This window comes from Struthio camelus, chromosome 16, assembly GCF_040807025.1.
Source record: "Struthio camelus isolate bStrCam1 chromosome 16, bStrCam1.hap1, whole genome shotgun sequence".
Taxonomy (NCBI): domain Eukaryota; kingdom Metazoa; phylum Chordata; class Aves; order Struthioniformes; family Struthionidae; genus Struthio; species Struthio camelus.
Genome location: NC_090957.1, coordinates 8876344 through 8892839, shown reverse-complemented (window position 1 = coordinate 8892839; position 16496 = coordinate 8876344). Strand labels below are relative to the sequence as shown.

The following is a 16496-nucleotide window of genomic DNA, read 5'->3' as shown; positions in this document are numbered from 1 at the left end:
TTCTTGCTTTGAAGTGGAACTTCCTGTGTTTCAGTTTGTGCCCAGTGCTGCTTGTCCTGTCACTGAAAACCACTGAGAAAAGTCTGGCCCCATCCTCTTTGCACCCTCTCATTGAATATTTATACACATTGATAAGATTCTCCCCTCAGCTTTCCCTTCTCCAGGCTGAACAGCTCCAGCTCTCTCAGCCTCTCCTCACATGAGCGATGCTCTAATCCCTTCATCATCTTGTGGCCCTTTGCTAGACTCACTCCAGTAAATTCATGTCTTTCTTGTACTGTGGAGCCCAGAACCGGACACAGTACTCCAGGTGTAGCCTCGCCAGTGTTCAGCAGAGGGGAAGGATCACCTCCCTTGACATGCTGATAAAGCTCTTCCTAATGCAGCCCAGGATACCGTTGGCTTTCTTTGCCATGCGGACACATTGCTGTCTCATATTCAACTTGTTGTCCACTTGGACCCCCAGTTCCTTCTCTCCAAAGCTGGATATCCTCAGGTGCAGGTCCTGCAAGAGCCCTGTGGCAGTGCTCTGGAGCAATGTAAGGTGCTTCCAGGCTTAGAGACCCTCCACTGCTCATTTCTTTCAGTATTTTCCAATTTTTTCAGACCTTTTTGAACAGTTGCCACTGGGCTCTAGGCTCTGCAGCTGGCAGGGCAGACCACAGCCATTGGTCCTAGAAGTTCAATTTGCCTTTGGTACTTCCCTGCCCCAAAACAAAGTGATAAATGGTTTGTGAGGGAAAAAGCTCTGCTTGAACAGTCTGTCCTGCCAGCACCACAGTGTCTTGGGGCATAGGTGCTGTAGGGGCCTTGTCCTGCAGCCTCACAGCAGCATCTGCTCTATCTGCACCTTTCCTGGCAAAGGTTCATCTAAATCAGTCTTAGAAACCCCAGGAATGGTAATATACTGTCTCCCCATTGGGCTGTTCCTATAATGAGCTCTTCTCTCATTAGAATGCCTCCTAACATCTAACATACGTCTCTTTTGCTTCCATTTAAACTCATTGCTTCTTGGACATAGTGGAGAGATCTATCTACAACCTTGAAATCATGTTCTTGTGAGATCAAAGCATGATTCTGGGGGACAGACAGGTAGCCACCACCAACTTCTGACAGAAGTAGCTCCACAGTGAGAACAGGACCTTGGCATGTGGAAATCACCACAGCTTGTGACCCTGGACTGTGAACATTGTGATCATGTGGAAAGAGTTCTCCTGTGTGCCAGGTCCCTTCTGAATCATCCTGTGCAGAGTCACAGCTCCTTTATGTCAATGTAACTGGATTTAATTCTCTTACACCCCTTCCAATGAGAACTACTCAGGGCTTTTTCTCTCAAAATACCCAACACTCCAGTCCCAGTACTTGACACAGGGGAGCACATCAGAGATACAGAACGGATGTTCATTCATTAAGAATGAGTTTAAGTAAGCAAATATATTTGGATGCTTTACCAGACACTGCAGAAAGGCACAGAGTATATGGAAATTTGTGGCATGTAGCTTTCTTGCTTGCTATGAGTCCTGGAGGCAACTCAGAGACTTCAAAGAAAGTCGCTCTAGGGCTGGGTTTTTTCCTTCCACAGGGAACATACATGTGGAATCCACAAATTTCACAAGTGATTTTTTAATTCTTGATTATGAATATAATAGAAAGGAATCATTGGCAAGCACAGGGGAAAACAGCTGAACAGAGGGATAGCCTACACTCAGAGAGAGGAAAAGAAAAGTGGAATTTGACTAAAGCCCTGTTACCCCTGGGCTCCCCTCTCTGCTCCAGAAAGGCTCAAACTCTTTCGCCATGCAGAGCCCTTGCAGAGTGCCCAGTGAGGACAGGAGTGGAAGGAGCCCTAACAGTAGGGAGCTGGTTTGATGAGGATGAGAGAGGATTTGCAGTTCCCAGTGCACAAGCTGCCCCATGTCATGCCACCCTTGAAATTCAGCCGTACAGAATAACATGCTGAGTACCACCACCCACCCTCATAGCTGTAGGCACAGTTCTTACTGTAAGTGTCCTGATCCCGGTCTTTTGTGGAGAACTTCATGTTGTCGTGCACATTGTTGGGATTGTCTGAGGTCATGGCATCCCCCGCCGTCCCTGTGTAGGAGCCCAGTCTCAAACGGTAGCCATGGGATTCATCTTCCAGACTGAAGAGATTGTAGTCTGCAAACTTGGTGGTGTTTGTGGCATCCCGGATGACAAACTTGACCTGGTAGACCTTCTGCTTGGCAATCTGATAGATGTACTCAGTGCCCAGCCAGTACTCACTGTGCACATTCCCAAAGCCGTACTTGTAGGTGCTCCAGGACTCGGCCCAGGTGACGGGTGTGTCATGCCGATTCCTCTGGATGACTGTCCAGCCTCCCTTTGTTACATTCATTTCACAGTACACCAGAAGGTAGTGGAGTCCTGCGGGCTTGATGATGTAGATGCCACTGGGACTGCCAGTGGGGATCTCACTGCAGTCTTTGGGCCAACCTAGGACAGAAAACAGAGATAGTTATAACATTAGATCCCACAAAATGCAACAGTGGAAGCACCTGGTTTTCCTTTGGTGCCTGGATCCTATTGCAGACACAATCTTGGGCTGTTTTCCTACCATGTGCTCACAGTAGTAAACCAAAGTTTTGAAATGATCAGAATGAGAATCGGGCTTCACCTCTTTCCAAGAGAGGATTCAAACTGATGGGAACACAGAGTCAAAGTGTCTTGGGCTGATGAGACCAAGCCAGACATTGCATTCATCCAGCACAGAATGTACCATGCCCCAGATTGGATTCACTCTTGTAGTGTTGTGGTGATTCACCTGTAGCATGTGTGATGCATCACCGCGTAGAAAAATGCAGGCAAGTTTGGGTCCTAAAGCTATCTGACTGTGTGAATTTTCTTACAGCACAGAAGCTTTATAGCTTTATAGTCATCTCAGAAATCTGTAGAGAGCATGGTCAGGACATCTATACTGCTCATCATGAAATCAGCCCTTGTGATCTCAATAGGACAAACCCATCAGCTTTCTCTGGGGTTACTTAAGTAGTTCTTTTGAGGTTTCCTGATTTGTTTGACTTGACAGCGGTCTGCCCAAGCTCCAGACTGTCAGCTCTTATTACAGTAAACAGCTGAGTGCATCTACACACTTCTGGGAGACAACCCATTCTGATCCCAATGCTAGTGGTTCCTAAGCAGAAAAGCCGTATCTTGTAGCCACACGGGCTAATGGTGACTCAGACAATTCAATAAGCTGTTTGGTCCCGGTCTCACTGAGTTCACTCGTTCACTGTGTGGTACAAATGGGAAAACAACCAGTCACCACTTTCCAAAGGCAAATAATGAACTTTCACTTCCCGCTTTGGCTCTTCAAACGGAGAACCTCCCCATGCTAAAGATCCCTCTCACCTACTGAAGTACCTCAGAGGTAACAACCTCTGCAGCCTATGAGAAAAATCAGTGGTTTTCCTGGGAGTACCCAGGCCCATGTAAGACATGATCTGAGGTGGCTGTAAGTTCTTCATGAGCTTCTAGACTCCCAGCAATGGTGAGGCCTTCCAACCTGACATATTCCTTGGGGAGAGACTTACCATGGACCGTCGATGGGTGGGGGGCAGTGTCTCTGACCTGTCGAACATGTTTGTCACCCTTATCTGAATTGACAAGAACAGAGGAGACAGGAGTGAGTGTTGAGAGCAGACATGTCAAATGACTGCTGGAGGGGAAGTGATGTTCTCCAGATGTTATTCCTCTACACTTTTGTTTTTCCACTGTTTATCCTAATTCTAGAGGGACTTTACCTTTTCAGATATCAGCCAGTCAGTAGTTTAGGGGAATTTACATGACATTAGGATGGAGCAAACGCTTCCTTTGATGAGAAGAATTTGGGCATGTTACGCATGGGAAGGACCCCAAATGGTGGCAGCAACACTGTAAAAACAGTTATTAAATTATAGTAGAAACAGCTAGGAAGGGACTCAGGATGAAGAGGGATTAGAGGGGGAAGAGATTTGAGAGCAGACACAGGAAAACTAATCCAGGCATCAAGGGCTGGGGAAAGAGGCTCCACTTAACAGGCTTGGAAGGGGATGTGAAGGGTGTTGCTGGAAGAGGGGGTGGTCTAGAATGAATTTATACGATTCTTTCTACAAGACCATCTTATGGATACCCACTGACAGTTAAAAAACACTGGAATCGATTGCAGGCTTATGGAATCACAGAAACCATACCTGTCCCCTCCTTTAACACAGATACCTGACCCTACAGTGGCTGCTCTCAAACATTCCCCAAATACTTGCACTCTACTTTCTCTCTCAGCTGGTGCTTTCCTATCCCTTCCATTAGGAAGATCTTCCTGGGTCCTTAACCTACACTTCTTGCACTGTATATAAGCCCACTCCTTCTGCAACATTGAGAGTACATAGGTAACACTTTACTACCTCTTTTTCTGCAGGCAAACAGTAATATTGCTATCATATCCTCCTCCATGGTCTTCCAATTTGGGGGCTAAACCATCCAGTTTGTCAGCCTTTCCTGACACAGTCTTTTGGACAGATTTTTGACTGCTTTCCTTGGACTCTCTCCAAATGCATCTTGAAGCCAGCAGTAAATGTGGTAGTTGGCCTGAGCCTGTGTGGAGTGGGAAACACTCTTGTAATGTGGTCTGGAGGACTCACCCAGGGTAGTGTTTGTTTTTACTGTACCAATATGAAGCTGTTCACTCATATTCATGTTGTGAGCCACAGTCCATCCCTGCTCCTTTCTGCAGAGTTGTAGGCTGACCTCCCCACCCCTGGTTTCCATCTGTGCAGTTGGTTAGTTCAGTGAGAAGTCTTCACTTCCCATCTGTTTGGAACTGCTAGCCCACAAATCAAGACTTTCAAATGCTAACTTGTCTTCCCTAGCTTGCTCTCTGCTTACCTGTCTTGACTTCACACTGCTCATGTTTTCAGAGCACTCAACCAGTGGTCTGGGTGAGAGGTGAGTGTGAAACCCAGAGTGTGCCCCCTTTCTTTACTCAGACTTGAAGCTCTTGGGGAAGTCCAAGCTCTTCCTCAGTCATGGGTGCTCCCTGTTTTGGCCATTTGCTGTGAGCTGACCTTTGTAGTGAAGACTGACCAAAAACCAGCATCAAACACTTGGACCTTGACTTTTGCCATCAAGAACCCTTTCTCTTCACTTTGTAGGGCACCAGATCTTCCTGGGGCCCACATTTTACTTCCAGAGCATTTCTAGGAGGCTTCCTCATTGCTCCAATGTACCTTGCTAGCTGTAGGTTATTCTGTGCACTCATCTGGCTGATTTGGCCTATATCAGTGCCACTCTTTTAGACTCTTTGTAGTTGCTTCACTTAGTTCCTCTTTGTGTTCAGTTCTGTCTTGCATTCAGGTACCTACCTGCTGACCTTATGATTTCCAGAGCTAGCTACTGTTTCCTGTCCTCAGAACACAAGGGGATTGCTTGCCTTAACATCTTTAGCACTACTATTTAGGAAGAGCCTGTGGTCCTGAACACCCTCCTCTCAGACTTGCTGCCAATGAGATTTGACCTAGCCCTTCGTGGGATCCTGTGAGCTCTGGGGTTTGTACTATTGCAGTCACATACAGGCAGAAGAACTTCATGCCAGACAGGGAAAGAGACAGTCAGCAAGCAGACAAAAACTCTGAGATGAATCTTCTTTCTATAAGGCAGGAATGTCACTCTACATTGCACTGGCATTGTCCACATGTGGAGCAGTATTTAATCCCTCCACGATACAGGAGGGATTGGGTTGGGGTGAAGACCTATGTAAGATCTTATTGAACATGACCTTGTTTGCCTCTCCCTATCACAGTGGAATACATACCAAGCTGGAAGGACTCTGGGTGAGCATTCACAATGTCATCCAATGTGCCATTGAAGAGGTGCAAGTTTTTTATGTCAAAGGCAAGAAGAGGAGCTGCCAGGGCCAGCAGGCATGTCAGAAGCAGGAGACAAGGACGGTGGGTAGCTGAAAAAGGAAGAGATGGAGAAAAACAGAGAACATGACCCTGCCATTAGAAAGCCATGTATCCCATTTGAATCCTTTGCTTGTGGAGTTTTAAAACTCCCACAAGGTGACAGAAGACCAAATTCACTCACTTAAATGAACTGTCAAATATTCATCGAGAAGAGTTATCAGCAGTGGCAACTGCTGTTGGTGATTTCTGATGCAGAAAAATGGTGAAAACCTTGTCCAAAAGCAAAGCTCCTGCAACCAGGATGCCCTGGGAGAACCTAGGAGGTCTTGGTGCTGGAGATGACTAGCTGATTGTGTATGGAAGGAGGAATTCCCTTTCCTCCCAGCTCCCATCACGCTCCCATGTCATGCTCATGTGTTCTCTGGTGTGAGCTGGGAGCACATCTGGCTCCAGCCCAGGTCTTAAGGGCAGTATGAACCCAAATGAACAGGTGAGAACAAGCCCCAGGCAGAAGTGGGTGTCTGTATCTGGGCCCTGCCTGAAAGCTGCGTAACTGAGAGGGATAGCACAACCTTTTATGAATTACTACCTGGCTGGAGCAAATTATCTTCTTCATGTGGTTATATGGCTACTTCAAAATGTCCCTATAACCAGATGCTCTGGTTTGTTCTTATTCAGGGCAGCTAGGGAGACCAGCCCACTTTTTGCAATATTAAATCTAACTAAACTTTGCAATATTGAATCAAAATAAAACCGTAGAAGGTCTCTCATGGTTTCCAGAGAATGACACAGCATGCTGACAGCTGCCCATGGGGAAACCTGCTCCACCATGTGATAGCTATAGCTCACCATGGCAGATTACTAATGTGATCTCACTACTGTTTGAAAGGAAGCAGAGTCAAACCCACCCCTGCACTTCCCTGGGAGAGCTGGATTTGGCACAGTTCCCAGAAATGATTGAGGAGGAAAATGATCAACCTGGGACTGTCAAATGGGAACCTTTGTGGGTGATTGCAGCCCTCACAGAGACAAGCACCCCTTTCTGGGAATGGCTGGTATTATTGCAACCGTTTGTGCTGGTTATATAGCTGAGTGCTTTTAACCACAGTTCAGTCATATTGATCCAGTTACCAATTCCTATGTAATAGTTAGTGTCTTGATACATGTATGTTTGGATGCACGTCCCTACAAGACCTCTTCTCTTTCAGATAGCAGAGTAGCAATGCTCCCTCCACTGCTGCCTCGTTCCTCCATGGTATGAAAGGTCTGGGAAGAAAGGATATGCAGAGGAGAGTAACAGCCTCTCCTTGGTGTTCTTTAGGGGACAGCTGTTTACTTTCAAGCATCTAACCTCCAAACATTGTTACCTGTTCAATATTGCTGCTTAAACAAGAATATTAAAAAAAAAAAAAACCTCTTTCCTGTGCCAGGGTATTTAATACTTTTCTTGAGGAACTGAAAATCACAAAGAATGTTAGATAAATTTAAGGGTTGTAAAATGCTCCATCTGGCACTTCAGGGCTACACTAATATAACACCCAAATAGCAGAATATGCACTCTCTTGTCCCCATTCCCCACCCAGGGCACAGAGGACATATGTTGAACCCATTGTTGGGATGGACAGGGACATGGGAAGAAGAGAACCCTGGAGAAGACAAAGTGTTGGGATGCCCTGTGACCTGTAGCCACATGTAGTGTGGTACAGAGTTGTGCGGTGTTCCCCCCCCCCCCCCCCAGCCCGCCAGCCCACACTCACCCATGCTGTCTCTGCAGGGACCTGTGGATCGGGAAGCCAGGCGGGTTTGGCCTGGTTGGGGGTGGCCAGGCCTGCAGTTATAGGGCTTGGGAGGTGGGGGTGGAGCGGCGCACGAGACCCAGACCATAGCACTTCTTCTGTAGTTGGCAACAACACTGGTGGTTTGTGGCTTATTTGCTCTTCATTATTAAGTAACATGACCTCAGATAAAGAAGGCTGTGTCTCACAAAGGTGAAGAGCTTTCTTTAGAGGCAAAGCAAATAATTTAGTGCCAATAAGATGGTGCCTTGAAACAGCCCCCATTTACACTGTCTGGCTCCCCCAATGGGGTTTCCCCAGGGAACAGTATCCTCTGGGAACCTCTGAACATTTCAACTTGTTAAGTAAATACCCAGCTAACATTCACCCTCCTAGGTGGAAATCAAACATCGAGGAAAAACCACCATCTCCAGAGCAGGCACTGAGCCAAAAAAGCCACTGGGGACTCAGACTCTCCGATACCCTCAGGAAAGAGGTACTCAAATGTTCCTGGCAGATTGTGCATTTTTTTAATCTAAGAATCAAACTTCAGAAAGTACCACTCCAAGTGCCTCCTGCTGATGTGCCTGGTGTGCTGCAGCCACATTGCCTCTTGCACAACACATGCTGTGGTCCCCCACCTCACACCATGGCCCTTGCACCTGCAGCAGGCACAAGGGTGTCTCAGGAGTTGTGACATGACACCAAAGTAAAATGGTATCGGGTCAGGCTTCTATCTGCAACCAGGAGGGCTTACACCATATATTTCTTAAAGAAAATACTAGGCTATTCTTCTTCTAGGGCTTGAGATGGTCAGTATCCCAAAAGTTGTGAGCACAGTTGTCCCACAGCATCCACTGCCTGCTGAGCAGCACATGATGGACAGTGTCTGCGGAGGAGGAGGCTGGACTTTTGACACAGGCCACAATTACTATGTGACTTCTGCAGCATGGAGACACTTATATGTCCCCTGCCATGCCGCTGTTCCTGCTAAGCAGGGGGTGCAAGTAAAGGCTTGTGGCACCCCTTGGCAGAACCACAACAGCAGTTTGCAGTCTTAGGCCAGCTTTTCCAGGAGGCCGTGGCAGGTATGTAAGTTAGGATCTGCAAAGCAGGTAGGGGAAAGGCCAGAGAAGAAATTTCTCTGAAACCTCAGCTGTGTCCTGGGCCCAATTCCTGCTTGGTATATGTTTCACAATGACAGAACCATGAGTAGCCGCAAATCTGTTTATTGCTGCATCCTGGGCTATATTAGCAAGAGTGCAGCTGGCAGGGTAAGGAAAGGGTTTATCCACTTCTACTCAGCAATTGTGAGACTGCAACTGGAGTGCTGTGTCCTCTTTGGGGCTCCCTGGTACAAGACAGATATTAACACACCAGAGTGAGTCCAGTGGAAGCCACCACGGCGGTTGGGGCTGGAGCACATGACATACGTGGTCAGATTGAGAAACTGGGTTTATTCAGCCTGGAGAAGAGAATGCTGAGGGGGAGGGGGGGTCTTCTTACTGCCTACAACTACCTGATAGGAGGGTAAATAGCAGATGAAGACAAACTCTTCTTGGAGTTACATAGGGACAGACCAAGAGGTGACAGACACAGGTTGTAACATGGGAGCCAGATTCTGGAGCACTATGTCCAGTTTTGATTCCTCATTACAAGAAACATATTGACAGACTGGAGTGAGTCCAGTGGAGGCCACCAAACTGGTCAAGGGGCTGGAGCACAGGACATATGAGGAGAGGCTGAGAGAACTGGGCCTGTTCAGTCTGGAGAAGAGAAGGCAAAGGGGAGACCTTATTGCTGTCTACAATTATCTCATGGGAGGATACAGAGCCAGATTGTTCTCAGAGGTACATGGTGATAAGATGAGAGACAATGGACCCAAGCTGGAACACAGGAAAGTCTGATTAGATATAAGGACTTATTTAAATATAAGCATGAGGTTGGTCAAATGCTGGAACAGATGCCTAGAGAAGCAGTGGGGTCTCCATCTTTGGAGGTGTTCAGAACTTGTTTGGACAAGGACCTGATTAATTAGATCTGTTTTGAGCAGGGAGTTGGACTAGATGGCCTCCAGAGGACCCTTGCAACCTAAATGATTGTATAACCCCATGATTCTATGATTCTCCTTGGAGGCGCACAGGGACAGGATGAGAGGCAATGGACACAAGTTACAAGGAGGAAAATTACTTAGATAGACAAAAGAAAAAAATATGATCTTGAGAGTGCTCAAAGACTGAAACAGGAATTGGAGAGGTTGTAGGATCTCAATTCCTTGGTATATGCACAACTCAACTGGACAAGACCCTAAGCAACTAATTCTAAGGTAGCCCTGATTTGGGCTGGAGATTGGCCCAGAGACCTCCAGAGGTCCTGCTAGCCTCAGTTATTTTGTGTTTTTCTGGTTCTATGAAGAGCATGTCTCTCCCCAGTCCTTATGCCCCCATATTTCTTCATGAGCCCAGCCATGGCCTTGTGCTGGATGAAGAGTTGGCTGCAGCAGAACTTGCCTCATGCTTCTAAGTATATCCACTTTACAAATCCAAAGAGGCTTTAGGAAGAGCTGGGGAATGAAGTTTGAGGGCCTGTGGAGTGTGAGAGACCTGTACAGCCAGGCAAGCTGGTGTGATTTGCTCTTTCAGGACTAACAACTACTGTCAGGGTCTTGAGTGCACTAATAGGCCTTAATGGACTCAACCAGACTCACTTGGGGCCTCCACCAGCACACTCTGTCCAGTAGTCCAGGAGCCCTATTTCAGCTGAGGCCCAGGCCTTCAGTGCCTGCCAGCACTATCTTGTAGAAGAACCTGCCTCTAGTCCTGTCTCTGGCCCTGCCTTCTGGATGGACCTTAGACCTTCACTATAGTTAGCTTGTCTCCTGGACGGACCTCTTGGACATATGCTGTAGCCTTATCTCCAGTTCTGTCTCCGCCCTGTCTCCTTTTGCTCCTAATGGGACACCTTGGAGGGTCTCTGGACCTGTCCGATCACTTGCCTTGCTCCCAGTAGCCTGGGCCACTTCAGCTAGATAAAGGGAGTGCATCAGGGGTATCCAGCTGTGTAATTTTTCTTGAAAGGATGGGGAGGGAAAGGTCAGCTTCTCTTCCAATGATCATTCTCCTTGCTGTGCAGAGTTGAGCTATGGTTACTGAAATCTTCCATGGGCTCATAAAGCATCCAGAGCAATTTAGAGAAGCAATGCTCAGCCTCCATTGCTAAAACCAAAGTCAATATCACTTGATTTGGGAGATTTCCTGAGGTGCTGAGGAAATGTCAGTCCATATGTCTCTCTATTCTCTTTCTCAGACATCCCTGTCTGGATATGGATCGGACTCCAGGCCACAGACACCCTGGGTTGGTCCCAACCCTACAAGCAGATCTGCTGCAGAGAGTAAGCGTGTTCCCAGCAGGAGGAGGAGGAGGAGCCTAACTTGGTCCTGCAACCCTCTTGTGGCCTTTGCATGGATTTAGATGGTGACAGAGGAGGTTGTAACTGCTGTTTCTACGGCTTTCTCAAACTAAATGAGGTTGGAGACAATGGTGTCTGTTCAGGCTCCTAATCTCTAACCAAGAAAGAAAGGGGAAAATCTAAGTGTGCAGATGAAGATTGCTCCAGGGAGCCCTTACCTCACAGAGTGCAGGATGCCAATGTCCATCCAGACCTGCAAGTTATGCTACTTGACACAGGCTCCTTCAGTATGGTGGCATTCATATCATTTGGTGGGAGCCTCAGCTAGAAGCTGGCTTGATATGAACATGAGGGATAAAGACAAAACTTGGCTCTGCCATGAGGGAGATGTGCCTGTGCTATAAGCTACTGAACCCAGTCCTTGGCCACTGGGAGCTGAAGGTAGAGGGGCCACATTTTTGTTCTCTTAAACTTCGCCTGGCAAAGCCATGGAGCCATCTATACCTTCTGGCACCTAAAGCAGTCCTCTCAAACAAGCTGCCCTGAGAGCATTCTGCTCCTGTGTAGGAGCAGAACCTACCACAGGCCAAAATTATTGGGGCTGGGGGGTCTGCAGGAACTTACCAGACCAAAGACAGAGATTGGGAAGCAGAATGGTAAAGGGCCTCCAGGCACCTGCTTGTCACTTGGAGCCCTTGGCCTTTGCTCAGAGCATGTAGATTGGGGTGCCAGAGGTCACCTACTCATGCGTTAGGTTCTGGGCTGCTGGACACTGGCTCCAGCCCAAAGACTTAACTCATTGATCCTGAATCCTGCCAGTGGAGACTTACCAAACAGGCAGGTCTCTTGAGGACCTTTTGCAAAGGTCACCACTGGGGCTCAGTAATTTGGATACTTAAATCTCCCCTCTCTTGCTGGTTTCTCTGTGTATGTCCTTAAAAAGCTGGGTCTCTCCAGTTCTGTTTGATCATGGCTCTCCAGAAATTGCTCCAAGTGGGCAATTCATATGTAGTGTTTGTATAGCTATAAGAGTCAATTAAAATCCCTCATTGTGGGTGGTGGTGGGATTGTTCTAAGATTATTTCGTGTTTCTCTGGCTAGAGAGAGATGCCTCCTTCTCCCAAGGAGAATTTAGTTGTGCTGTCATGGGACCTGAAAACTGCTCAAGAGTCACAGTCTGCAAGTGTCTCCTTGTGCCTCTACAAATGCCAAATGTGAACATAAGTGGGTGTGTGCAGTGCCTATAAAGTTACCGTGCAAAGTTCTGCACGGGAGGGAGCACCGCTGGGTTCCTGCTCTCTGCTCAGCAGTGCTATTGTGATGGGTGAGTTATCTTCCCAACAGCATGCTACGCTTCTGTGTGGTGCTGGGCTCAGACTAGAACTGTTGGGGTGAGTATACAAGGGAAAAAGCTGATTAGGAGGATAGTGACCTTCCTCTTGCCTGGAGGATGCACGCTGCCAGGCACCCAGGCAGCAGAAGGGACATGAGACCAAAGCACTGAACAACACACATCATTGCTGCAAGCTTATGCTTTCCACAGGCTGCCTATGTCCTCTATTCCCCTGTCCTGTCAAGGGAAGTTAATGTGGAGTCCTACATTTCAGCTTTGTCCTTTCCATTTCTAGCATATGTGGTTGCACAGGGGTCCTTCCCAGGCATGGAGACATTACTCCCAGTACTTGAGCTGGTGTGGGGCATAGTGGTGTGCTGGGAGCCAGAACAGTGTGGTTGCACTTGTGTCAGTGTGTGGGTCCAGGAAGCTTCCTCCTGTTTGCTTTGGAGCTGGTATCTATCCCATGGGTTCCATCCCCTGCTTCTGGTTTCCCACTAGCTGTCCTTGGGTTGGAGGGGCTTATATAAAAGGCTTAAGCATGATTACTGCAAAAGGAATGCTTTTTTTTTTTTTGCAATTTTTCCCCCAGGCAAACTCCTCTCTGCAGATGTAGCCCTGTCATTCTCGTCTCTAGTCCCTCTCAGGCTCTTATTTCCAAAAGCAGACCTGCAGGTTGCTGTGTCATACAGGGAAGGGGCAGATCAGAAGGGCAACAAAGCTGTTTCTCACCTCACTTCAGCCTTGCAGAGGCAGATTCTCTACTAAAACTGCATTTCCAACACCCAGGGAGCCCCATGTTCCTGCGTGTCCCCTGTGCTTCCAGCTTCCCTTGCTTGGAGCTCCCTTGGGCTCACTGGCAGTGGCTGGAGGGGCAGAGACCACCTCAGCTCCAAAGGAATCCTCACAGTGCTGAGTCCTTTCCTCCCTAGGGTTCCAGGCAGGGATGAGCCTGCTTCGTGGGGGACTTGTCCTCCTGTCTGTCGTGGTGATGCTTCTCTTCTGTGTGAGTGCTGGCCCAGCAGCACCCACCACAAGCTCCCGGAGTGGTGAGTATGGATCAGGTAGGGGGCATTGGCTGGGCACACAGGCGCACAGCAGCAAAGAGCCTCCCTGGCTCAGCACTGACCTCCAGGTTTGCTAAGTGCTGGGAAGACCAGCATACAACCAGGCTGATGCACAACACAAGAGCTCCTAACACACAAGGACCTCCCCTTCCTGGGCCATGGCTTGTAAGGTAAACAGCCTGACACCTGCTAACCCATGTTTTCCCTGGCAACCTTGGTGGCTCCAGGCTGAAACCAAAGGGGTTTTGCTCACATGCTGTAATTCAGGGGGTTTGCCATGATGTTTGTGCCCTTTTATACTTTGATTTCAGGATTTGAGCAGAGATGCTTCCAGTACATTTTTTGGAGCTATGGTTGGGTTAGGAGTCTTCCTTTCCTCTTCTCAGGGAGGGTAATGCTTTTTGCAAGGCCTTTGTGCCCAAGGAAAGCAGGATTTCATGGTGTTGAATCTGAAGTAGCCACAGCAAATTGTCCCTTAGAAGATACGGGACAAGAATAAAAAAATTAGATGGCAAATTAGTTTGGCAAGTTAGTGATGACAGATCAGTCCTGTTAACGGATAAACTGCAACAAGCCATGGGAAGAAATCCCTGTAAGAGCAAGGCAGAACTTAGCCTTTTTTTTTTTGCAGTGTCCTGTTTTTTGCCATTTTCCAGGGAAAATGTAAGTTTTTCTTATATATCCTCATCCAGTAGAGCATTTTGGACACTTCTGGTCCTTACAAGAGCAGCACCTCAACATGCCAAGGGCCCTGTGTGTGAGAGCTATACTTGGAGCTCATCATCAGTATCTGGAGGATGTTTTTTCCTTCCTTTCTTGGCCAGATGCACCAGAAGGTTCCAAATGGAAATAGCAAGTCATGAGAAATAGAATCCAGGGCTCTTGCCAGGGCCACTGTGTTAGAGGCCTGTGTCCACCCTGTGGATTGGCCAGTGGAAGGGCCTATGCAGGGTAGACCAGATTAAAAACAACCCTTTTTGCTCTGAGATATCATCCTGCTCTAGGAGCTCTTTGTTACCCCGACTGGTCCATATGGATCTTCTCCCTTCCACCCCATCCTGCATTTGCCACACTTCTTGTTGCAGGGTTCCCTGCAGACTGCAGCCGCCTCCGCAAGAACAGCCCCAGTGGGGTCTACGTCATCCAGCCAGCAGGGTCTCCCCCGCGGGTGGTTTGGTGCGACATGGACACCGAAGGCAAGGGCTGGACTGTCATCCAGAGGAATACTTACAATACTGAGATCACATGGAAGGAGTCCTGGACCACCTACAAGTACGGCTTTGGGAATGTGAGGGCAGATTACTGGCTGGGCACCGAGTACCTGCACCTGCTCACACAGCAGAACACCTACAAGGTCCGCTTCGTTGTGAAGAATAAGGCCAATGTCACCCATTATGCTGAGTACGACATCTTCAGCATAGAGAGCGAGGCCAGTGGGTACCCTCTGAGGCTAGGTAGGTTCTCTGGTGATGGAGAGGACTATCTGACCAGCTACCATGCCAAGTATGGGGGCATACATGACAACATGAAGTTCAGCACCCATGACAGGGACCAGGACCAGGCCAGCAGAAACTGTGCCAGCAGCTATGGGGGCTGGTGGTATGATAAGTGTCAGAACATCCTGCTCAATGCCAAAAACTACATCCTATGGCCAGGAATCTGCAGTAGCGGTGACTGCAAATCTTCCCTCATCCTGGTCAAACCCACAGATGTGTGCTGACCCAGCTGGACGGCCACCACCCTCAACTCAGTGCCCCATTCCAGCGCCTGCCAACTGCCCTGTGCCAGCACTGGTGCAAGTCTAGCATGCCTGCAGTGCCTGCATTGTCACCAGAGTGAAATACAACGGCTCTGGGGTTCACACAGCAATCACCCTGAGCCCTGTCGGCACAGGCAGCTTTGCCCAGTGCCGTGACGCTGGCCAGCGCTGGAATACAGGCACTAGTCTGGGGTGGGTGCCCCCACTCCTGTTCTGGGAAGAAGGGGAGACAGCGCAAGTTCCCTTCCCTGCGTAATCGGCACATTCCCTGCTTTTGCTCAGGCCCGGCTACCTCCCTGAGCCCTGTAAGTCACACAGCTCTGCTATCCATGGTGGGAGAAATCAACTGTAATAAATTCTGGAGCCAGACTCTTCTGCCTTTGTGTCTTTGTGCTGCGGCAACACAGTGCATACATGGAGGAAGGATTGCTCTGTCCAGTCGCAGGTGTAATGGATCTGGGTGGGGTGGGGGATATTATGCATGTATGTTCACTAAGGTCCCCTCGCCCATCTTCCTGGGCAGGGAGATGCCTGTCCAAGGAATATCAGATCTGCTTGGAACGTGCAGAGGTTTCCCTCTCCAAGGGCCCTGCCTGCTGGCTGCTGCTTTCAAGATGACAGTCTCAGCCAGTGCTGGGATGGATCAGAGCTGTGGAGCTAATTCTTCTCCCAGGCTGAGCTGGTGCAGAGCTGTGTGCAATGCATAGGTTTTGTGCTGGTGTTTCCTTTTTTCTGAAATACTTGTATGCTCCTCACTGAAAGGCCTAACACAGATTTTTCCCTGCTGGGAGCAGTAAGACAGCAGTACTGTCTCTGGCAGCAGTACTGCTTCCAATGACTTATCTTAGCCACTGTGCATTGAACTGTGTCTATAAGGCAGATTAGTCAGCATGGTCAGCAAAACACAAAATCTGGTAACCCACAAAGCCCTCACTCGTAGTCTGTGCCTGTATGTGGTTAGTGGTTGCTCTATGCAGTGCAAGAGAAGATCCCCACGTACAGGTGAGTGCAGAGAGACAGGTGGGCTCCCTGAGTGCGTGAGGAGAGGCTCATGGTGAAGGTGAGTCAGTCCCATCATATGCAGCTACAGATCTCCTTTGGGATGGAAGGAAGATTGAGCTTAGGGCTTGAAAGAAGTTACTGTTCCTCTCCTCTGTTTTTGGAAGAAAAGCTGAGTTCTTGGAAGGTTTGTGGGTGTGAATCCTGAGCAGTCTTGGACTTGCAGGCCAGGA

The 16496-nt window shown here is 48.4% G+C and overlaps 2 protein-coding genes across 3 annotated transcripts; one reads left to right on the top strand and one right to left on the bottom strand.

The window, feature by feature from the left end:
- Positions 1 to 1260: 1260 nt before the first annotated feature.
- LOC104147499 (fibrinogen-like protein 1-like protein) lies at positions 1261 to 7830 on the bottom strand. Of its 2 annotated transcripts, XM_068910320.1 has the most exons (4): positions 7679 to 7829; positions 5828 to 5971; positions 3573 to 3635; positions 1261 to 2475 (listed from the first exon to the last, which is right to left on the bottom strand). In XM_068910320.1, the coding sequence occupies exons 1-4, from the start codon at positions 7803 to 7805 to the stop codon at positions 1847 to 1849; spliced, it is 963 nt and encodes a 320-aa protein (XP_068766421.1). In that variant the 5' UTR covers positions 7806 to 7829; the 3' UTR covers positions 1261 to 1846. The 2 variants fall into 2 exon arrangements, with proteins under 2 accessions (XP_068766421.1, XP_068766422.1); XM_068910321.1 differs by lacking the exon at positions 3573 to 3635 and having other exon boundaries at positions 1268 to 2475; positions 7679 to 7830.
- A 5554-nt stretch (positions 7831 to 13384) lies between these two features.
- LOC104147500 (fibrinogen-like protein 1-like protein) lies at positions 13385 to 15633 on the top strand. The gene is made up of 2 exons (XM_068910559.1): positions 13385 to 13502; positions 14591 to 15633. The coding sequence occupies exons 1-2, from the start codon at positions 13385 to 13387 to the stop codon at positions 15223 to 15225; spliced, it is 753 nt and encodes a 250-aa protein (XP_068766660.1). The 3' UTR covers positions 15226 to 15633.
- Positions 15634 to 16496: the final 863 nt, after the last annotated feature.